Source organism: Phascolarctos cinereus, unplaced genomic scaffold (assembly GCF_003287225.1).
Source record: "Phascolarctos cinereus isolate Bilbo 61053 unplaced genomic scaffold, phaCin_HiC Scaffold_3;HRSCAF=262, whole genome shotgun sequence".
Classification (NCBI taxonomy): domain Eukaryota; kingdom Metazoa; phylum Chordata; class Mammalia; order Diprotodontia; family Phascolarctidae; genus Phascolarctos; species Phascolarctos cinereus.
In genome coordinates, this window is record NW_027555736.1 from 226,114,182 (window position 1) to 226,137,927 (window position 23,746).

General features: G+C 38.4%; 1 protein-coding gene across 13 annotated transcripts in view; it reads right to left on the minus strand.

The window, feature by feature from the left end:
- Window positions 1–23,746, minus strand: part of TTLL5 (tubulin tyrosine ligase like 5) — a 352,672-nt gene that overhangs the window by 94,623 nt on the left and 234,303 nt on the right. The window contains exon 31 of one of the 13 annotated variants that reach the window (XM_020986245.2): window positions 18,226–19,153. The exons of the other annotated variants lie outside the window; for them this stretch is intronic. Within the exon in view, the coding sequence (XP_020841904.1) occupies window positions 19,126–19,153 (28 nt within the window). The 3' untranslated portion in view covers window positions 18,226–19,125. Of the gene's footprint in view, window positions 1–18,225; window positions 19,154–23,746 lie in introns of those variants that run through there. 13 annotated transcript variants of the gene reach the window in all.

A 23,746-nucleotide genomic window follows, 5' to 3' on the forward strand; every position in this document is an offset into this window, starting at 1 on the left:
CAACTTTAGCAAAGTTGCAGGATATAAAATAAACCCACACATATTATCAGCTTTTCTATATATTACCAACAAAATCTGGCAAGAAAAGAGAGAAAGAGAAATTCCATTTAAAATAACTATAGATAGTGTAAAATATTTGGGAGTCTACGTGTCAAGACAAACCCAGGAACTATATCAACACAATTACAAAACACTTTTCACACAAATAAAGACAGAGCTAAACAACTAGAGAAATACTAATTGCTCATGGCAAAACCAAGCCAACATAATAAAAATGGCAATTCTACCTAAATCGATTTACTTATTTGCTGTCATTCCAATCAAACCACCAAAAAATATTTTATAGAGCTAGAAAAAGTCATACAAGAATTTATCTGGAAGAACAAAAGGTCAAGAATATCAAGGGAATCAATGAAAAAAAAGTGAAGGAAGGCAGCCTCTGAGTAACAGATTTCATATTATTATAAAGTGATAGTCATGAAAACAACCTGCTACTGGCTAAGAAATACAGTGGTGGATCAGTGGAATAGATTAGGTACACAATGCACAGTAGTAAATTACTATAATAATCTCATGTTTGATAAGCCCAAAGATCCAAGCTTTTGGGAAAAGAACTCACTATTTGACAAAAACTGCTGGGAAAACTGGAAAGCAGTTTGGCAGAAACTAGGTACAGACCAGCATCTTACATTGTATGCCAAGATAAGGTCAAATGGATGCATAATTTAGACATAAAGGATGATACTGAAAGCATATTAGGGAAGCATGAAAAATTTTACTCGTTAGATCTATGGATAAGGGAAGAATTTATGGACGAACAAGAGGTAGATATGATCACAGGAAGTGAAATGGATAATTCTGATTACACTAAACTAAAAAAGGTTTGCACAAACAAAGCCAATGCAGCCAAGATTAGAAGGAAAGCAGGAAATGGGGGAAATTTTTATAGCTAGTTTCTATGACAAAGGTCTCATTTCTCAAGTATATAGAGAGTTGGGTCAAATTTATAAAAATATGAATCATTCTTCAATTGACAAATGGTCAAAGGATATGAATAGGCAGTTTTCAGAAGAAGAAACCAAAGCTATCTATAGTAGTATGAAAAAGGAAGGAAGGAAAGAAGGAAGGAAGGAAGGAAGGAAGGAAGGAAGGAAGGAAGGAAGGAAGGAAGGAAGAAGGAAGGAAGGAAAGAAGGAAGGAAGGAAGAGAGTAAGGAAGGAAGGGAGAGAGGAAGGAAGGAAGGGAAAGAGGGAGGGAGGAAGGAAAGAGGGAAGGGAGGAAGGAAAGAAGGAAGGGAGGAAGGAATAAAGAAATAAAAAAAGAAAGAAAAGCGATACTATTGTGGGCATATGCTACAGACCACCTAACCATAAAGAACATAAAGATGATGCTCCCTTAACACATTTTATAAAGCTAGCGGTTTCGGTAGGGAGCATAGTAATGGTTGGGAGGCTGATCAAAGTCTCATGCTGCCAAAGGCAAATCATCCGAAAAATTCTTGACTTGTTTTACCAATAGTTTCATCTCCCAGAAGGTTCTGAAGAAGCAATGAGAAGATGGCCTATTCTATATTCTGAATGAATACTGGTGAAATTAAAACAACAGGAAACTTAAAGTCACCGTGCCATCAGGATTAGCCAAGGACAGATGTGTATGCTGGACTTGGTGAAAATCAAGCTCAGAAAATTCAGGAAAAATATTGGCATGATCCCATTAGTAAAACTGGATTAAATTAAAAATGAAATAATGACAATATAATCACAAACTATCCTCATGTGGATAGAAAAGGGAAGGCATATAAATAAATCAATCTACTCATTATACTTTAAGATTCCAATGTCGTCCAAGCCAGTTTAAATTAAAAATGGACCTAAAAATGAAGCAGATCCCTGCCATTTCCACAGCCCCATCACTGTGTGACTGATGGGACGGCCCCTGGAAAGAAGAAAGAACAAAAATTGGATTTCTCCGTGCATCTGGCAGAAAACATTAGGTTAGGTTTGAAAGAACACAAGAAGGATATGAGATAGAAATCTCTGAAAAGTGCAAATTCACAAGAAGTTTCTAACAGACGTCTTAGAACTGTGGGAATCAGCTCATGCAGATGGACCATCTTGGTCCCTTATCTTTTAGCCAACTAGGCCTGAAAAGCTCCACTGCTCTTCAGCCTCAGTGAGAAGAAGTGTCTTGGGTTTACCTTTGTACTGTGGTATGACCATCACACCACAACAAGACCCTAAAATACAGCTGTGAATATGTCAGCAATGGAGTGACAAAAGTGTGACCCCAAGAAAGCTAAAGGGGAAGTCTCTAATGATCTCACTCAGGAACCAAGATGAATTCAGCTCAGTAGGACTTTTATTAAATAAAGGGGAGGGACTGGTACCTTATGGTCAACAATCCAGCTACCATATGAAAGCAGAAGCTGGTTTTCGTAAAACTGGACCACCCTCACCTGGCTTGAGATCTGTTTTGACACCCTGAAAGCAGAAGCCAAGGAAAATTTTTGCTTTTGTTTGTTGGTTTTGCAAAGTGGACGTAAATATTCAGGTTGTCTAAGTTTTCTTGGGTACTTTTGCTCTGAACTGTATTTGGGTTGAAACCCAATTCGTAGCAAATGTCTTACAAGAAATCACACAGATTTAGAATTCCTATCGATTAAGTTCCCTTAGTCTCTATTTTTTCCTGATGAAGCCAAACAGTTGACAACTTGAACATTCGAATCCAAAGTTTCTCTGGCTCCAGTGACCTGTTTATGCCCTTTTTCCATGATCAGAGCCAAGGGTAAACAGAGGCAGTTCTAAAACCTTACCCTATTTGTATTTTTCCTACCTGTCCTCTTTATTTTTGAAGAAATAGGAGATTTTAAGAGTGGGAAAATTGGAAGAAAATCACAAAAGAGGCTATGGAAAAGAAAAGAAGGGGAGAGGTGGGAAAGAGAGAAAAATGGAAAAAATTTAAAAAAGAAAAAAAGACTACAAGCTAAGGGGGAAGAAAACAAAATGCACATTAATAAGATAAGTCTTTTTCCTAGTATAGGAAGTGTTTCTAAGAGTTAACCATGAGATACTTTCATCTCTGGTAAAAACCTGTGGAAAAAAATCTTTCATCAAGACAGGAAATTACATCCTGTTCCCTAAGTCAAAGTTATAGGCATGCCTGTGTTTTGTCAGGGCAGGCCTCTGTAAGGTATTCCTGTCCAGGTGACTAACAAAAAGACCATTCCAAGGTCCTTGCTAGTGTTAAATATAAGCAGCTACCATTAACCTAGAACAAACCCCTACATAAGCTATTGGATAATTCAATTACCCTCCTAGTTAGCTACCCACCCTGAATACTAAATCATTATTGTCTACAATTTCATATCATCATCTTGCGGAAGGAGTGGGATGTGATCTAGGTTTCTGATAAACCAACAAATTACACTCTTGAAATGGCAAGTTCTGTTCTTTTAACATTTAGGAGATTTGGAGCTAATGTAGTAAAAGTAGAAATAAAGAATTCTTCGGTTGAACTTAATGGCACCCCTTAAATGTAGAGTTCTATTTGAATTCTAACATTCTGCCATTCTTGAAATACATGATTCATCTCTTTGTGAATACTATCATTTCATCCCCTGAATCAATGCTATGACTCTTCATAAGCCTGACATCAAAATGATATAAAATCTAAGGTGAAGAGAGGATCTTTTTCTACTCTTGCTATGATGGCTCTGAAAAAGCAATGAATGAAAGAGTACCAATCAATGATAACAGTTCACATACATACTATTGATAAGCATTTATCAAGCACCTGTATCATAAATATACTAACATACTGTATTAATACTCTCATATTTATATTAGACAGCAAATTTCTTGATGTGACCATGTTTTATTCAATGTGATCATAGCAAAATGAAAAAGCGCTTCACTCAGGAGAACTGGGTTTGAATTTCACTTCAGACCTTAACAGAAAGTGTGACCATGAGCAAGTAAGTTAACCTCTTTGAGTCTGTTTTCTGAACTATAAAAGGAGGGCAGTAACACATGTACTACCTATCTCCAAGAGCTACTCTGATGAAAGCCCAATAATAACTCAAATAAAGCTGTGCTTTATCCAATTTATACAACTGTCTTATCCTCCCCCTCTCATATCCAGTAGAGTACTCTGTACAAAATAAATATTTGTTAAATTGAATTCATTACATTAGGTTGGTTTAAGCTCTTAACCTTCTAGATTCACAAGATATCCTTTAACAAAAAATTATGTTACCACATAATGTGGTTAAATCATCTTGGTTTACAAAACCAGTCTCTAAATGAAATTAACCTAGATCTAAAAGAATCAAATCATAATTAAATATTTAATTAAAATAGAAACTATACAGTTATATTATTTAGTCTATTAATGATGTTCACTAATAAGAAACAAATCCTCTTCATGACAAGGTTATATAAAGGAAGTAAAAGGTTTTATTAAGTAATCCTATTTATAAAGGAACTGTGCATATAGGAAGCATGTAATAAATACTTTGGCTAGCTAAAGGGGTGTGTGTGTGTATGTATCTCTATCAAAGATTAAATTTCTTCTCACATTCATATCTAGCGTCATCAAAATAGTTGCTTTCAATAATTTACCAATAGTGATTTCTACTTCTCTCATAGAGATGAAAGAAAATATAGGAAATGGAAATTAGAAAATACAGGAAATGGAAATGGACAATGGAAAATATAGGAAAATTCTACCAACTTAAAATAAAGGGACAATATTTATGAATTCTCCAAATATATTAATATATTTGGATTCTCCAAAAATGTTAACATGCAATATTTAATATGTATTACTTAAAATTAAATTATAATACTTTCAATAAATAAAACAAATTTGAAAGTTTTAAATTGGGGGGAAAAAACACTTATTATTAAACTGTGTGCCACCAAGAAACCTTATCATAATGTCTGAGCTGTCTCTACTGTTCTTAACCACCAGGAGAGATATAATGGGTGTGGGAAACCTAGAGAAAGAGGAACCTGAATTATCCAGAATTCTGAATTAGGAGTTAACACATTTACAATGCTATGTGGAACATGGTCCTAAACCTGCCATATGCTTAATCTCCAGATGCAAATACTGACATGTACAAATAGAAAAAAAAAATCAATACATTCTATCTTAACTGAACATAAATATTCAATGCTTTAAATCCTAATCATCTTCAGAACTCATTCATTCAAAGTAACATGAATTTTAAAGGAATAATATGGTTTTTATAGAATATGATTTATATTTAGAAAATTGATGTTTCCTTCAGTAAAAAAAAAATCATATGTCTCTTCGTGACATGATACTGATATATGTAAAAAAAGTGAAGATTTCAGATAATACTACTAACACAGTTTCTAATCAAGACTATTAAATTTGGAACAGGAAATGATCATTAGAAACAGGTACACAAGCAAATTTTAGTGCTCAAAATTGGAATTACTGGTATATTTTGTGTGTGTGTGTCTGTGTGTGTGTGTGTGTGTGTGTGTGTGTGTGTGTGTATCATGGTGAAAGTGAACTAATAGTAGAAAGGGAAAGGGGTAGAAAGAATAAAGGCAGACTAAAGCACACTACAGAAATAACAGCTGTTGCTGTTCAGTTGTCTACTCATGTCTGACTCTTTGTGACTCTGTGGACTCTAGCATGTCAAAGCTCTCTATGGGGTTTCCTTGACAAAAATATTGGCGTGATTTGCCATTTCTTTCTGCAGAAATAATAGCAGAACCCCACAAATCATTATTCAATTAAATATGGGGTGCCTACTGTGTACATGGCTTTGCAGTAAGTACTGAAGATACAAAGATTAAAAATTAACAGTCCCTACTCACAAAGAACTTACATTTGACTGCAAAGGGATGCACAAGCGGATGTAGGTGATGAACATACAAGGTAGGTATATTAAATCATATAGAGAGAGCTGCAGAAACCATTGAGGAGGGGGAAAACACTTTCAGCTGGGACGTTCAGAGAAAGCTTAATGTAGGAGGGGGCACCTGTGCTTAGTCTTGAATGAGAAGATTTTCAAAAGGTAGAAATGAAGAAGGAATACATTTGAATGCATGAAAAGCCTACAAGAGACAGAAGAAGATGGCCAGGAAACAAATGCATTGCCTCACAAGCCTCTATACAAACAAACAAAGGGCAGGCAAAACAGCGAAGTGAATCACAGATGCTAATACACAGAGGCACAAGTCATCTCATGGGCCTTGCTGAGATTTGATAGGAGAAGATCCACGACTGGCATGTGGCTCTGGAAGGGCAACACCTTTTTCAAAAGAAATAGAATAGGTAAATAACAGGGGAGTTGGGGTAGGAGAGAATTGCTTTGTATGTTAAATATACATAAATTATAAAATATATAAAGATATAAACACAAAGATATAAAAACACGAAATACATAAAAATATAAACCATTGATCAAGGAAGCAGCAGAGAAGTGGCGGTGGTGTTGTTGCTGCTGGTTGTTCTGGTCACGTCTGACTCTTCACGACCCCATGGACATCTCTCCCTGGGGCCTTCTCGACCAAGATAATGGAGTGCTTTGCCATTTCCTTTCCCAGTGGCAAACAGAGGTTAAGTGACTTGCCCAATAAAAATAGGAATCTTCTGAGGCTAGATTTGAATTCAGGTCTTCCTGACTCTAAGCCAGTGTTCTACCTAATGTGCCACCTAGCACAGTGGAAATCAATGGGGGCAGAAAAAAAGTGTGCCATAGAATCCTGGAGAAAAAGAGGAAACAGATAAGGAATTTGGGAAACAGCTCCTAATCCTGGTATAGAAGTATGACAGAGTAGTAATAGGGGACTTCGATTACCTGAACATCTGTTGAAAGGATCTCTCTACAAAACAGGTGGGCTAATCATTTTCTGGCATAGCTTCAAAAATAATTTCTTCCTTTAAAATGTGAGGAACCAACAAAGGTAACTGTTATTGTAGAGCTAATTCTCACCAACAAGGAGTGAATGGTTACTCAAGTAAAAACTATGGGAATCTTAGTCAGAAGTGATCACTCTTATAATTTGTGAAAAAGAAGGAGATTGTGATGGGTAAAGTCTGATACTCTAGAATTTTGAAAAGTAAATGTGAAGGAGGTCAGAGAAAAGACAGGCAGGATCCCATAAAAGTAGCTCATGAGGGAGAAGGAACTGAAGCATAAAGTTCTGAAAACACAAAGAGAACAGAAAATGAAAAGGAAAAGGTCGTTTAAGGATAACAAGGAACTCAGTGACAAACTCGGGTTTTAAAAACACCCGTATAGGAAAAGAACCATAAGTATGGTAGAGTGAATGAGGTCTTGCACCAGGGCCTGAAGTGCAGAGGGTGCAAAATGTCAGAATTATCTTAAAATTTTAATTTTTCATGCAATTTAAAAATTTATTACGTTCACAGATTGGAAGCAAACACACTTCTTCAACAGTATAGAATCAATTCACTTTAGCAATTAGTTCAAAAGAATACTACCGGATGATAAGTATTGTTACTATCCATTTGTGATCTACTATAGTAACTAATTTCCATCCTTAACCACCTGATTTTGCCTTATTTAAAAAAAAAAAGAGGAGGGGTGAATCACTAATACCTCCCAAATTAAAAAAAAAAAGAAAACACAACTTCCCTTATAATAAATTAGCATAATCAAGAAAAATAAATCCACACATTGGTTATGCCTAAAGATGGTTTACCTCACTTTTCATCTTGAAACCATCACGTCTCTGTCAGAAGGGGAGTAGTCATCGTCAGTCCCAGGAGCCAGTCACTGCACTGATCAGAGCTCAACTTATTTACTGCATTATTTTCCACATCATAAATTACAAAGATAATTTGGAGACATTTCTCAACTACTTGGCCAGACAGCAAATGGTTAATTTCAGCTCTGGACGGAAGGGAAGATAATGGAAGATGGATTCAAAAGTGAGGGATGTTCCTGAAAGAAGGCTCTAAAGCTAACAGGGAAATTGGCAAGGAAAGGACAACTAATAAAGGTTTTTGGGTTTTTTTTAACAACCATATTAGGGAAAAGATGTGGCTCACAGTAGGAATATGACTGTTCCTTAGGGTGGAAGGAACTGTTTGACACATTTTTATTTTCTCTGATAAAGAGAATAATCTTGGAATAGAGAGAACAAAACAAAAATGACTGTTAACCCAAGTTGTGTAGGGTACTGGTAAGGTAATACCTAGCTGCCCTTCATGAATTTGAGGCACCAGGCCCATATGAACTGAAGGATGCGATTGCTAAACCACTGTCAGTAAACTCTGAAAGCATGAAGAATTAAAGAAGTGCTGCTAGACTGAAAAAGGCACATGAGCTGCATTTCAAATAAGAGAAGAGAATGCAGCCTACAAACTATAGGTAACTGAGCTTGACTTTGATGGCTGGCAAAATTTTAAAAAGAATTATGAAAAGGGAGGTAAGTTAACACCTAATGACAAGAAAAGGAAGAAGCAACCACAAGGAACCAGTAAGTTTTCATGAAGAAACAAGTATTACCAAGAAAATGTACCTTCTCCAATGGGGACTGCAAGTACTGTCAGATGAAGTTGATGTTTTGGTTAGTTTTGCTGAATGTTCTCTCTCTCTCTCTTTCCTTCCCTCCCTCCCCTTCTTTCCTTCCTTCCTTCTTTTCTCTCTCTTCCTTCCTTCCTCTCCCCCTCCTATTATAAGGGATGGTTAATTGAGTAGGCATATATTTGGGAATGTAGGTGATAGGAAAACAAACAAACAAAATAATAAAAATAAAACTCCTTTTCCACAACATAAGCTCCTTGAGGGCAGAGTCTTTTCTTTTTGCTTTCATATCCTCTGCTGCCCGGCACACAGCGGGCACCTAAAGATCCTTATTGAATCAATGAATGAAGGTGGAACATGAGAGCAGCACCCAAGTATTTGAAGAGCTATCTTGTGAAAAAGGGATTACATTTATTCTGCTTAGGTCTAGAGGGAAGAGCTTCCATCAGCAAACACAGATTTGATGTAAGGACAACTTCCCAACCATCGGAGATCTCCAAAAGTGGAATGTAGTGGGGCCAACAAATTCAATTCAATAAATATTTATTCCCCTTCTCTAGAAGGCCAGGAAGATCACTTGCTGAGTGTGTTGTAGCGGGGATTTTTGCTCAGACACAGGTCAGGTCTGACTTTCTGTTTGCAACCTGACTGGAATAGGAAGCGCTAAAGAAATAAGGATGAAGATAGGTTGGAGTACCTTAACAGTTAGGCTAAAGAGTTTATATTTTACTGAGGCTTGGAATCGGGAAGACTCATCTTCCTGAGTTCAAATCCAGCCTCAGACATCTACTAGCTGTGTGACCCTGAGCCAGTCACTTAACCCTGCTTGCCTCAGTTTCCTCATTTGTAAAATAAGCTGGAGAAGAAAATGGCAAACCACTCCAGTATCTTTGCCAAGGGTCACAGTTGGATATGACTGAAACAACTGAACAACAACAATAAATATAGCCTAACTGTAGCCAGATCTATATAGTTTAACTGTAGCTTTTTTTTTTAAATTTCAGGATTATTATTTGTCCAAAGATGGAAGTTTTTCCAACAGAAGAATAAATGGCTTTTTCAGCTGAAGTTTTTTGTTTGCCATTATAAGAAGCCCTGGTGGAGGTCATGGCCTCACATTACAAACTGCTTTGCCATCCTTAGGAAACGGGAAATATTTGGCACTAAAATATGTCTTGCTTCTTCCTTGGTACAAGAGGGCTTTAAAAGGCAATTTGCACAGAGTTTAAATCAAAGGAGAGAACTACACGCCTGTGCTGGCAGTCAGTATAGCACCCTGCTTCCCATTCCTCCTCCTCAGCTTGATGGGGGGAGATGACCGTTGACTGGTGATTCGGATCGATAAGATCAGAGAGAACAGTGTGGCCTCTCAACAGCAATCAGCATGCTTACAGGAATGAGATCTGGAAAGAACGCAATGATTTTGCTTTCCAGGTTACTGAGTACCCTCCTACACCTTCAGAGAGGAAGCCTTTGACTATCAGAAGGCTTAAAACAGTGAGGTTTTCATGTAGTGGGATTGCTATTGTTTGAAAGAATTTGACATCACTTGGGTTTCTCTTCTTTATTTGATTTGCCCTCAAACAAGGAAAAGTGAGAGAATGAATGGTCTCAAACCTGGAATGTGTCTGGCCATCTGTACACTGCTCACGTTCCAGTTTCAAAGCCTTAACCAGATGTGAAAATCAAACACAGTAACAGAGGTTGTGTATGGCTCACACATGTCACCTTGTTATATTACCTCCCCATGTCTTTGTGGATTGGCCATAAAATAGACAGTGGTCATTCTGAAAGCATCAGTGTTCCTTCAGGATAGATGGTAGCAAATGGAGAGGAAAGCTTTAATAGCTAGAAGTATCCAGACTAAAGTCTATTTGGGGGCACTTTCCAGATACAGAAGGGTTAAGGCCTCCTGCCCTGTGCTGCCTGGCCTCCCTTATTATCACTTTGAAAGGCCATTCAGTTTACAGAGAGTCTGAGAAGGCAATAGGCTTTCGGAGCCAACATTTGTTTCCCATTATGGTGAATAATCGCCTTTCCCTTCCTCTCCCTATCTCCCCACTACTTTCCTATCTCTATGCCACCCCCACCCCCGCCATTTTATATCAAAAGTACATCAAACTCTTTTTTTCCCCTTCTTAATATTTTCCAATAAGCTTCCTTTTTTCAGTTTCAGGGGTTTGTGTCTATTCTGGTTATTCGTAAGAGGAGGAGACAGACAGCTTGGAAGGAATCATTTAAAAATAAAAGTGAGGGTGGAGAAAATGCTTATGAAAGATAGAGAAAAGACAGAAGAATTCTTTCTACCACCTGATTTATTCTACATTAAATTAGTTTTGATAATAAGAAAAGAGGAAGGTCAGTGGGAACCTTAGAACCTTCAACTTTTGAGGCAAAATTAAGGACACATCCTTCCTTAACTTATACTGTTCAGTTATAGGGAAATCATTTGTGAAATTGAATACCCATCTGTTTTTATTTGCTTCATCAAAAGTACAATTGTTTATGTATGTCTGTATGAAAACCCACTGAGAACAAATGAGTAATGGAATGAAGGAATAAGGTAGAGACTTTATAGTCATAGGACACTTATAAAATATTTAGGTGCGGTTTCCATCCTATACCATATTAAAAATTGGAGAAGAAAAATTGATTGTCTAAATTCTCTTGTAGGCCTGGCAATGTTTGAGGCTCAGAACACTTCTTAATTCTATTATGAATACCCTACAACACTCATAGGGAAGTCAACTGTGTGGAAAATTATCTTACTGGACCAAAGTGATCAGCTATTCCACTAAGGCTCAAGAGAAATTTTTCCATCGTTAAGGCACTCTCTCTTGAAAAATTAACAAAACCAGAGGCACAGCTTCATGAATAACACTAAAGTGTCGGATGCTTCCGATGACTTAATCATTATGTGGCTCTTCATGGAGGAAGCAGTTGCTATCGATCATCAAGAGGGCAGGCCACAGAGCGGTTTGTCCAGGAACGGCAATGGACTTGTACTCATCTACCTACATACTTTCTTGTCTGGTCCCTACTAAGGTCAAGAATATTACGTGAGCGATACGTCTGGGCGGTTTGGGGAGATGGAGAGTCCTTGATCATGGTATATAGTGTTTTAAATTCTTCTGAATTACTTAACTCATCAAAACTATTTATTTGAAATAAACTAAAATAAATAGATAATGGAATCTACATATATTTTTTGAGGAGTTTTTAAAATAGATTCTTGATTGGGATAACTGAGATGTAGTCCTAAGTGTACAAAGGAGGCTAGATCAAATGACCTCTGTACCAAAGAGTCCTTTACACTCCCAGTGCTTAGCACAATACCTGGCATACATTAAGTGCTCAATAAATGCTCTTTGACTGAGTGATACCTAATGAGTGACAGGATGGTGTAACAGAAAGAATGCTAGACATAAGAGTAAGAAGAGACCTGATTTCAAATTCCTTCTCTGACACTAACTGGCTGTTGGACCTTGAGAAAATTCTCTGTGCCTCAGCTTCCCCATCTTTTGAAATGCAGAATATGTAGCACCTACCTTACTGCGTTGTTGTGACAACCTAATGACACAATATATGTCATGTGCATTATGAATGTTAAAGTGTTACATAAATATCTATTATTATTTTACAGAGGGAAGTTGTAAGAGCAGATTATGTCTAGTCTATTTGGGGTTATTTTCACTAAGGCTCTAAACATAGAATTGTCACGGATTGTGTCGTCATTTAGGAATAAGATGTGGCACAAAAATAATCCTCCTCCTCCAAAAGTGTTATAGACTGAGTGATGACCTAGAGAATGTTATAGTAAAAACGCAAAAATGTGGAGTCTTCAGCATTTAAACAAGTTTTAAATGAATACAAAAGCATGATTTTCAAGGTTATAGGGTGGGCCCTCTGACATAGATTCATACAGCCTTTCCCTGAACGAAGTACACTGTGAAAAGGATGCGGCTACTTGTGCTGAGGTGGGGAGATGGATCCTGTAAACCAGAGAGGCCAGGTGAGATGACGGAATGCAGGGGCAGAATTTTCAAGAAAGGATCACTTGATAAGAAGGGAGAGAAAGAAAACAAACAAGCAAAAAAATAGAGCCTGCGAGAAGAAACACGGGTATACTGCTGGAGATGTGCGGCTCAGCTCTGGGGAACTAAAGAAAGGGCTCAGTTTCCACAAACTACGAGAGAGCTGATCAGGAATTTCCGGTGGGCAGAGCCCCGAAGGACATTAGCTTAAGTGGGTGAGTTGAGATAGTGAGTCAGGGCAGCAATTACAATCTGAAAACAAGGAAGAATGAACCTGGGAACCCAGGCCTAAAAATGCCGAGTTCTCGATGATCTAAACCACTGAAAGAGCATGTTCAGCTTAAGCCATCCAGGAGACAACCAAGTCTAACAATGACTTCTAAGGAACTGAAGCTAATGAGGGGGTCTGCAGCCTGAGAAAGAAGCGATGACAGGAAGCTGCTGGAATGGACTGCTTAACGTTTTAGAACTCTGCCAAGCTCAGTAAAGTGAGACTTTAATAAAGACTTACTTCCAATGGAATATAGTCTGTATAGCCTTAAGCATGGTCAACAAATAATTGCTATGTGCAGAGCATTGTGCTAGACAGTGGGAAAATAAAAAGGTATAAGGCCAAAGTATAAACTTCTGATCCTGTTATTCAGAGCCCTCCCTGATCTGGCTCCAGCCTACCTTCCCAGACTTACCTCATACTTACTACTTCTTAACATACTCAGTATCTAACCAGACTGGACTACCTTTGTAATCTTTTCTCATCCTGCCCACTGCCATCTCTATGTCTTTGTCTATGCCACTTCTCAAGCCTGCAATGTTACCTGCCCCTTCCCCCCAAACCCCCTTGGTCTTCATTTGTTGAAGACTCTCCCTTCCTGTACGGTCAAACACAAAAATGCCACTTCTTTCATGAAGCCTTCCCTGGTGCCATCCTACTCCCTGCATGCCAAAAGTGAACATGATCTCTATCTCCTCAAACTTCCCAAGGCATTTTTCCAGGATTTCTCATTTGCCCTTGCGTTTCTGCATACGTCTTCCCCTCCCTTGGACTGAAAGTTCCTTCAGAACACATTTACATCAAAGCTATATTTGTATACCACAGCAGAGTGCCTTGGACATAGCAGGTTAATAAATAAATGTTTCCTGCCCTTGATAGATTTATAATTGGAGAGAAAGGTCATATGCGTGAAAAGTAAACTATCATAGCTAGGTGCCAACTGAGTGGTACAAATAACAGATGTTAGAAGAGTTGAGAGGACTGAAAGATGCCTAGAGAGCTAGCACTGGGGTGGTCAAAGGCAGCTTGAACTGATCATGTGTTAGATGACAGTGAGCATGGCTGGAAAAAGGGGCACTATCATAAAAAGAGAAAGTAAGGAAAAACAGAGAAAGTGAGAAAAAGAAGTGAGCTAAGGAGGAGAGGAGAATGGGGATGATTCCCTGTGAAGAATATGGCTACTTGAGCGGTAATAATCAAAAGTTATCTTAAGTTTATCAGTAAATGGAATCTGGTTGGGTGAGTCTTCTATTTAGGGATGAATGAGAGGAAACTGTCCTTGAGCAGTACCAGTTTCATTGGGGGGGGGGGTGGTGGTAGGGATGGTAAGACACAAAACTTGTCCAAAATAATTATTTTCCAAGATAATGAAATGATTTTCACTGGAAAATGTTGGCTCCCACCAATAGAATATAAATTCTTTGAGTATAGGGAGTATCTTGTTTCTGACTGTGCATCCTCAAGGCCTAGCAAGATGCCTTGCACTTAGCCAATGACGAATAAATATTTGTTGAATTGAATTGATTCTTCTGTATGGTTTAGCTTTGATCTCACCTCTGATCACAAATGGATGGGACTGGGAGAAATGCAGAGGAAAGGGAAGCAAAATAAAGCTAGTTTCATCAATAGTAGCATCTCATAAAAAAAAGGGCAAAAGCATTGTATTCAGCTAATTTGAAAATTGAATATTCACCTTCCAAATGATCTTACGTTTTTGTGTACACTGTTCATTTACAGCAAAGAAAAATGTAATACAGGAACATGGCAAAGGAGTCTGTGAAATGCTGAAACAGCATACCTGGCAGCTGCTAAAACAAAACTTCAAAGGTTTGGCCTCTTCAAAAACCCATTGAGGGGGACCCACCCACTCCCCTGGCTCGCCACAGCTTCCCTAGGAGCTGGTACACTCAACCACTTCCGCATGTTTGGCTCCATTCCTCAATGCTATAGCCGCAGCATATGCAATGTCAGAGCAGCCAAGCAGGTGGGTGGGTGGAAAACCGTGGCTGAGAAGTAGGCACCTCACTCCCAATGTCTAGCCTCAGGCGTCTCAGAAAATAAAAATGCTAACACTGGGATTCGATTCAAAAAGTCCTTTTCACCCTAAAAACCCAAACCAGAGCCACTAGAGATCAGCAACCAGGAACCTTTGGGCTTTCTGATTCCCAAAGCATTAGAATCCCAACACCACAAATCAGTTCAAGAACAGCATCTGCAGCAAATTTCTGGGCCTGAACCAAGGGGACAAAAGACAGGCAGAAGATTCTCACGTGGCACATGAGAAAATGCCTCTTGCATCATTTATTACTCTTTTCTAATCCCACTTAGACCACAACAGTTCAGACTCTTGTCAGCTCATGCTTGACTATAGCAGCTCCCTAACTGGTCTCTCTGCTTGGCCCTGCTCCAACGTAGCCTGCACATCATCAGTCTTTTTAATCTTTCCATCATGTCACTCAACTGCTCCAAAGCCTTCCACTGCTCCCCGATATTTATTGGGTAATATTCTAATTCCTTAGCCTGGAAAGTTTTCTGATTTCCCAGCAACCCCTGATGCCCTTTCAGTGCATGACAAACATAACTTGCTTCTTATTGCTTGTATATCCAATGTACCCCTTGCTTGGAATGTTCTCCCCACTTGACTTCATTAATCTGAATCTTACAGACCCTTCAAGGCATAACTCAAATCATATCTTTGGGAAGCTTCCTTTAACCTCGCCAACTCAAAACTCTCTTCCTCCCCCTAAACTCCTACAGGAAGCATAACTTTTCCTGCTCATTTGGCATTTATCAAAGATATGTTAAAAAAATCACTATACAAGGCAAAAAGAAGTATTGATGGTCTTTCCACTCAGAATCACAGAATCAGAGGAAATATCAGAGGCCACCTAGATCAAGCCATACTTCTGAACATGAATTCCCTCTATAATATGTATGACAGTTGTATGTTAGGGGTCTATAAGGATGTAGAGGGCCACAGGCTGTTCAAGAGGTCTCACTGATGGGTGGAGGGCCCTCTCAGGTGCTGATCTTTGAGCAAAGGTCGCCTGGTTCGGTGCTCCATTGTATGGATCTGTAACAATCTTTAACTCCTCTAGTTATTGTATGGTCATTAGCAGTCTATTCTGGGATTGGAGTCAGATCAGTGCACAGGACGTGCATGCACTGTCCTTGAGCACAGCATGGGCTATACGTCATTGTAACTTGAGAAAGAGTTCCGGTTATTTTACTATATAAGTGCTTTGCTAAAAAATAAATGGAGTTGCTTCCATCCTGCCTCCCCCCTCATCAACGCGCATTCGAGATAGAAAATTAAGCTGGTCTTGATTCATCAGGTGATTGGGAAATCCTAGGCCCCAGGTAGGCTCTCGAGCCGAGGGAACTAGTGGTGCACAACAGTTGTATAAGTGTTGACTTCACCTTCGGTGATATAGAGCACACTAAGTCCTGGGGCAGCCCCTCACAATATTAATTGTTAGGACTCCCTTCCCCCTCTTCCTTCTTCCTTCATCCAGCTAAAATCTATTTTGTTTCATCTGTGTTGGGAGGGGATGAGGGGGACAACTTCTGTCAGCTCTAGAGCAAAGGCCATCTTTTTATTTTATTTTTTTTTTAAAGTGGGAAAACTGTTTACTCACATTGAGTTTTGTTTTCTTGGGTCTCAGTGGTGTGGAGTACTTCTGGTATATAAACTCCCACCATTGATGCAGATCAGCAAATCATCGGTAATTTAAAGGTTTAGCCAGTTGCCTGGGGCACAGAGAGATTAAATGTATTATCCACAATTTGCATAAAGTTGTCTCCATCTTCCTTTGCCCCTTCCCACACCCCTAACCAAACCGCAAGCTCCTGAAGAGCAGGGACTGACTTCTGTCTTTCTTTGTATCTCTAGTCCTTAACGAGGTGCCTGGCAAATTGCTGTTATTCAGTCATTCCCATTGGGTCAGACTCTTCGTGACTGTGGATCTCTGTCCATGGGGTTTTCTTAACTAAGATACTGGAGTGGTTTGCCATTTCCTTCTCCAATGGCAAACAGAGGTTAAGTGGTTTGCCCAGTTTCTGCAGCTAAATCTGAACTCAGGTCTTCCTGACTCCAAGCCTAGTGCTCTATCCACTGTGCCACCTGGCACCTAGTAGACACTTAGTAAATGTTTATTGACTGACATAGCTAGTATGTGGCAGAAGAAAGATTCGCCTCTCACGCTGAGCTTTCAGTGCAGTAAAATCCTATTTTTTTTTTCTCATAGAAACTGTTTACCTATTCACACAGCATCTTTAACTCCTGAGTAGAGGTTTTCAAAGCGTGGTCTAGGGAGGCCCAGGGTCCCAAGATTGAAACCATTTTCATAATAATACTAAGATGTTTTCGTTTATAATACAATAAATATCAATAGATATAGCTGAGGTAAATAAAACCTCCTTGAAGGGGGCCCTCAATAATTTTTTAAGAGACCAGAAAGTTTGATAACTGCCATCTTATATATGCTATTGCTAGTGACTCCTAATTGGTTTCTTGGCCTCCAGTTTCTTCTCTCTCCAATTCATCTTCCACACTTGCCAAATTGGTATTCCTAAAGCACATGTCTGACCATGGAACTCTTTGGCTCAAGAAGTTTTACTATCTCCCTAATGCCTCTAGGTTACCACAAACACTCTTTAGCTTGTATTTAAAGTCATTCAAATACTGATTTCCAATGTATCATTCCAAGATAATTTCACATTATTCTCCCTCACACATTCTCTCTTCCAGTCAAATTGGCTTGGTTGCTCCCTCCAATATACAACATTCCACCCCCACCGCCTTGGTGCTGTGTGCCTCCCATCCCTTATGCCAAGAATGCTTTTCTTCCTCTCTTCTGCCTCTTAGAATTCCTAGTTCCCTTCAAGGTTCAGAAAAACTGTCTCTTCCTACAAGAGACTTTCCCTAATTCTACCAGCTATTAGTGCTCCGCCCTGAAAGGATCTTCCATATGTGTTATATTTACCTAGCTGTTTATAATGTTGTTTCCACCCAATAGAATGCAAAGTCCTTGAGGACAGGGACTGTGCCATTTTCTGTCTTTGTATCCCCAGATCCTAGCACAGTATCCAACATATAACAGTATTTCATTAATAAAAGTTTAAATTTAATTGAAACAAATTTTATCTCACTAGATTTTTTTTATTCTAGCGTACTGAGATCTTTCTGGGTCTTCACTGCCATTCAAAATGTGCTATATCCCTCTCAAGCTTCATGTCATCTGCCATTTGATAAGCATGACCTCTATGCCTCCAACCGTCATCAGTCAAAAAACACTTAAGAATGAAGGACCAGGGACAATTCACCTGGGATATTCTAAGTTGCTATTGATCCATTAATGAATACTCTTCTTTTCAAAAACATATTTATTTTTCATTCTAAATTTATTGACCATGAACAAAAACATTCAGATACAAACACAAATTGAAAATACACATGACTGAAAACTCCATCATTTAAAATCTGTCAAATAAGCACATACATCAACTTTAACAAAGTAACAAAAACACCTATTTGCTTCTGTGACCCATTCTGATCTCTTTTAGTCAATGAATTTTGATTCTGTTGCTATGATTATTTTCACATAATTGTAATCAGTATATCTTTATATATGTAATTATTCTGATTTTACTTCCTTCACTCTGCATTACTTTGTAAAGTCTTTTCATATATCTCTATATTGTTCATACTTAAATGACTACTCTTTGGATCTAGATGATTCAGCAATTCCTGAATCCACCTCTCTAGTATCCTTCAGCCCATATCTCTCCATCTTCTTCATAAAGATAGCATGAAAGTTAAATGCTGTGCTGAAAACCATGTATATATCTATGGCAGTCCCCAGTCTACCTACCAGTTTAGTAGCCTAATCAAAAAAGAAAATGAGATTTCTCGGGCATGACCTTTTCCTCTTGATGACATACTGGCTCTTAGTGATCACCTTTTCCCTTTCTAAATGCTCATACACTCCTTCTTTAATAATACATTCTAGCCTTTGCCAGGAATCAACTAAAAGATTCTGATTTCTTTTTTTGAAACTTGGAACAACATTTACTTTTCTCCAATCCTGTAGCAAATTTCTCATTCTCCAGGATTTTTTCAAAGATCACTATTAGCAGCTCAGCAATCACATCCACTAATTCTTCCAAGGCCTTAGGATGTGGTTCATCTGGGCCTGACGACTTGAACTTATTCAGGGTAGCTAGGTACTCTCTTATCTCTTTACTTATCTTCGGTTTCCACTCCCTGTTTGCCATTTTTTGCTCTATCCTTTTCCCAGTCCGAAGATCATCCTTGATAGAGAAAACAGAAGCAAAATAAGAGATGAGTAGTTCTGAATTCTCTGTCATCTGTTATCATTGTCTTATTCATTTTGAATAGCAGTCCTATCCCTTCTTCTATCTTCCTTTTGCCCCGAAAATATATTTTCAAAATACATTTTTAAAGGCCCTTTTGTTGTCCTTAGCATTCATCACAAGCCTTATCTCATTATAAGCTTTAGTGTTCCGGATACTATTCTTACTGCACTCTCTTTTGGACATTCTTTTGTAGCCATCTTCACTTACCTGCTCCTTCTTCCATCTTTTATATATTTCATTTTTGAAATTGAGGTTGATCAGTGGGTTCTCTATACATCTACATCGGTCTCTTTAGACAGCTTTCTATTTTCTTCCTCATTAGAATTTTTTGTGCCTGTGTCTTCATAATTTCATTCATTCATCCATCTTAGACCAACATCCCTTATAGAATTTTATGCCTAACTATCCTTTCTCTGAATTCTTTGAAATCTGTTCTTCCAAAACCTAGGTGGTATGTCAGACTATACCTAGCTTTCCACTTCCTCTCAAAGTTCCAATCATTTCTACTTCAGCAATATCTTTTCCTTTGTAGTAAGAAGCAGGTATAGAATAACAATTTCTCTCATCTCTTCTTCATTTTTTTTGAAGTATGAAATGATTAAATCTAGTCAATAAATGAACTCAAGCTCGGCTTTTGGCACTTAGAAAAAAAGCTCCTGAAGATATCTAAATAGATCAGTGTTCCATCAGTGTTATGTCAATCCTTTATGCCAAGTTTTAGATGTTTCATCAATCCTTTGTCTATTTCCTCCTTCTGGCCAGGTGGTCTAGACTGAGTGTGCTCCAACGATGATTATTTTTGTTCTCTTTTTGTTAATCATTACCCAACTGCTTTCCATGATACTTCCCTCTCCTGGTTCCTGGATTTCCTAAAATCCATCAATCTTCACTCCACTTCTCTTTTTATCTATTTTTCCTTTTGAATAAGTGATATCATTTCAGAGCCACATTCCAGTCATGAGTTCCATTCTACTATGTTCTAGTGATACCTACATGGTCAAATTTACCTATTTGTGTCAGGAAATCTAGTTTACCTTATTCATTATCTATACTTGGTGAAACTGAGGTTATGGGTTTTTATTTAGATATCATCTCCTGGGAATCATTAGCCCTCTCTGATATTTTTCATTCTATGTTGTTATATCTGCTACTCTCTATGATATCTAGCTTGGCAGATATATGTGGGCAATCTCCTTCCCTTTATGTTTTCAGTTTAAAGCCATCTTAATCAGATTTGTAAGACTTAGTTTATTTTTCTTGACCTTTATATTAAGCACAGTCTATTCCTGATCAAAAGCCTATCACTTTAATATTTTAAGCCATGGTCCAGAAATCTAAATAATAACTAGCATTTACATAGCACTTTAAGGTTTGCAAAGTACTTTATTTATATTAACTCATTTGATCCTTTTCTCAGTCATCATCTTTTCAACCAAATATTATTCACCTCCAAAAACCCTCATCTTTTTAAGCCCTTACTTTTAAACAGCAGAGGTGATGAAAACATCTCTCTGCGTGACCTCGTTCTGGGTTGCAATTTTAGATCCCCATTCTGAGAACGTGCCTCCTCCTTAGAAAGACTAGCTTACCCCTATGGTAGGTATTTTACCAGATCTCTCCTCATACTTATTCCATAATTCCAAATCTTCAGCCTTTCTTCCCCTTCCTTCTCTGCATCATATTCTTCTATTCTCTTCATATACTTTCAATTTCCACCTCTTTTTCCTTTGAAGCATTTTCATATTATCAAGGAACACCTCATTCTTCCGTGGTAGCCTGAGGAGAGGCATTCCTTTGGCTCTTTTACTTTCTCCTCTAGAAGGGAGGCCTACCTCCATGTTACATATACATAGGCGTTCTTTGTCACTGGTAAAAACACAAAGCACATTATCTTCCCTTTCACAGGAAGGGAGGTTCTCGGTTCTTTGGAATTGCTACTGGTAGATCTATGATCAGATCATGTAGCTTTCTGCTTACTGGTCTTATCTGGAATTCTGACACAGAGTTTAGCCCTCCTACTTTTTTCTGGTGCTTTCCCCACCTTTTGTCCCACTAGCTTGCTTGGTTTTCTTTGACCTGTAATGAGCATATTTAGATTAGTGAACATGTACAAAAGAGTTGGCACAGCTGTATCAGGGAGAGGTCATGTCAGATTAACTTCATTTCCTTTTTTGACAGGGTACTACACCAGCAGATCAAGGAGATGCTGTAATATAGTTTACCAGTTTTTGAGTGAAGTATGTGACAGAGTCACATGGTCCAAAAATCCAAATCCCTTGGACAAGATAGAGAAATGTGGGGTATAATTAGGTATATTCAGAACTAGTCATGTGGTTTGGTGTCTCACTGGAAGGCAGTCTCTAATGAAGTGTTCTGCCTTGTGATAGTCAATGTTTTTATCAATGACTTCAATAACGACACACATAACATGTTTATCAAATGTGCAGATGACTGTTGGTTGTTGTCGTTTGTGTTCAAAGTGGACCCTGATGACTTCGCTATGTCGGGGTCCAGGTACAGTGTGTCTGACTGTGGCAAAACTGGGAAGAGTTAATACACTAGATAAAAGAATCCAAATCCAAAAACATATTGACAGACTTTAGCAATGGGCTGAATCTAATAATACTAAATTAACAGGGACAAATGTGAAGTCTCACGTTCAACAAATCAGCTTCATAAGTACAAAATGAGGGAGATGATGACTAGAGAGCAGTTTGTCTGAAAACGAGCTAAGAGTTTTTAGTGTGCTACAAGCTCAATATAAACCAAAATATGACTGCAGCCAAAAAATATATTGCAATTTTAGATTGCATTGAGAGTAATAGTATTCAGGCACAAGGACATAACAGTTCTGCTGCACTCGGCCCCGGTCAAATCACCAGTACAGTACTATATTTAGTTCTGAATACCACATTTTAAGAAGGACCATGGTAAGCGACAGGATGTTTAAAGAAGAATACCAGGATAGTAAAGGGGCTTAAGATCTTGCCAAGAAGACTGGTTGAAGTTAACTGGAGCCTGAAGAAGACTTAAGTGGGACATGATAACTGTTTTCAAGTATTTGGAGGTCTGTCATAGAGAAGAGGAACTGTTTTACTTGGCCCTGTAGGCAGAACTAGGAGCAATGTGGTTAGAAAGCTGCCAAGAGGCATATTTAGTCTTTTTTTTTGGGGGGGGGAGGTAGGCAATGGGGTTAAGTGACTTGCATAGGGTCACACAGCTAGTGTTATATGTCTGAGGCCAGATTTGAACTCAGGTCCTCCTGACTTTAGGGCTGGTGCTCTATCCACTGCACCACCTAGCTGCCCCCATATTTAGTCTTAATGTAAAAAAAACCCTTCCCAATAATTAGAGTTCTCTCTAAGTAGAATGGGCTAGTTCAGGAGGTAATGGGTTCCTCTTTAACACAGGTGTTCAAACAAAGGTTAGATGACCACTTGTTTTGTACATTGTAGAGGGGAGGTCAGAACAGACACAGTATAGACTCAATGATCTTTGCAGTCCCTTTCACTTCTGACATTCTGTGATTCCTGCCAAAGCTCTAATGCAAAAATAATTTACACCCCAGCTACTGCACGCACGAGATCTTCAGCAGAAATCCAACTTCCAGGTACTTCTTACTTCTGCTTTCATTTGTCTTAATGATCAGATTTCAGATGTTTAAGGCCCCTGCTCTTATAAGGACAGTGTTTCATAATTTGTGTCTGGAATAATATAGCCCATACTGGGGATAAGAATTAAATCTTAGATCTCATTGGTAGAGGGGGCTCCTTGAATAAGCAAACTCTTTCTTACCAATGTGGGTTATCCCCTTTTCAGCAAGTTATAGTCTTAGAGAGCAGCCTAGAGCACTGAGACATTTAAGTGACTTATGGACACACAGTCATTATGTGGGACTTGAACTCAGGTTTTCCTGAGGTTGGAAGATGACTCTCTATCCACTATGCCATGTTGCCTCTCAATACAATTATTTGATAATTGACCGAATCTCTAATTTTCTATGTAACTCTAACCCATCTTGCCACAGTGGTATCTTCTCCATGTAAACTCTCACATCTATTTTTTATCTTTAAACATTCATGTGATACAAATTAAACACTGCCTTGTGATATTTCACATTATTATTCTATTGCCCTGGAAAAGGTGGTATTCTACTTTTTTTGTAGCCTTACCTCATAGCACCCCTCTCCCCATATACCACCATCTTAACAAAACGGGACTTCTCTTTTTCCCTGTGCCTACATAACTTTTCTACTTCTCTACTTCTGTTCACAATTCCCACTATGGCCATAATTCTCTTTTCCCTCTTCTTCACCTGATGAATTTTTATCAGTTCTTTAAAGCCCAACCTAAATATGAACTCCTTCCCAGATCTGCCCATTTTCAATGCATTTATTCCAGAACTCCAAGGGGTCTCTGATACCAGCATTGTGGGTACATTTATGCAGATCACAACTCATTCATGCTTGCCAATCCTATTCAGCTCTTGTCCACATCCTCCAAAAAGTTCACCACAGAGGATTAATC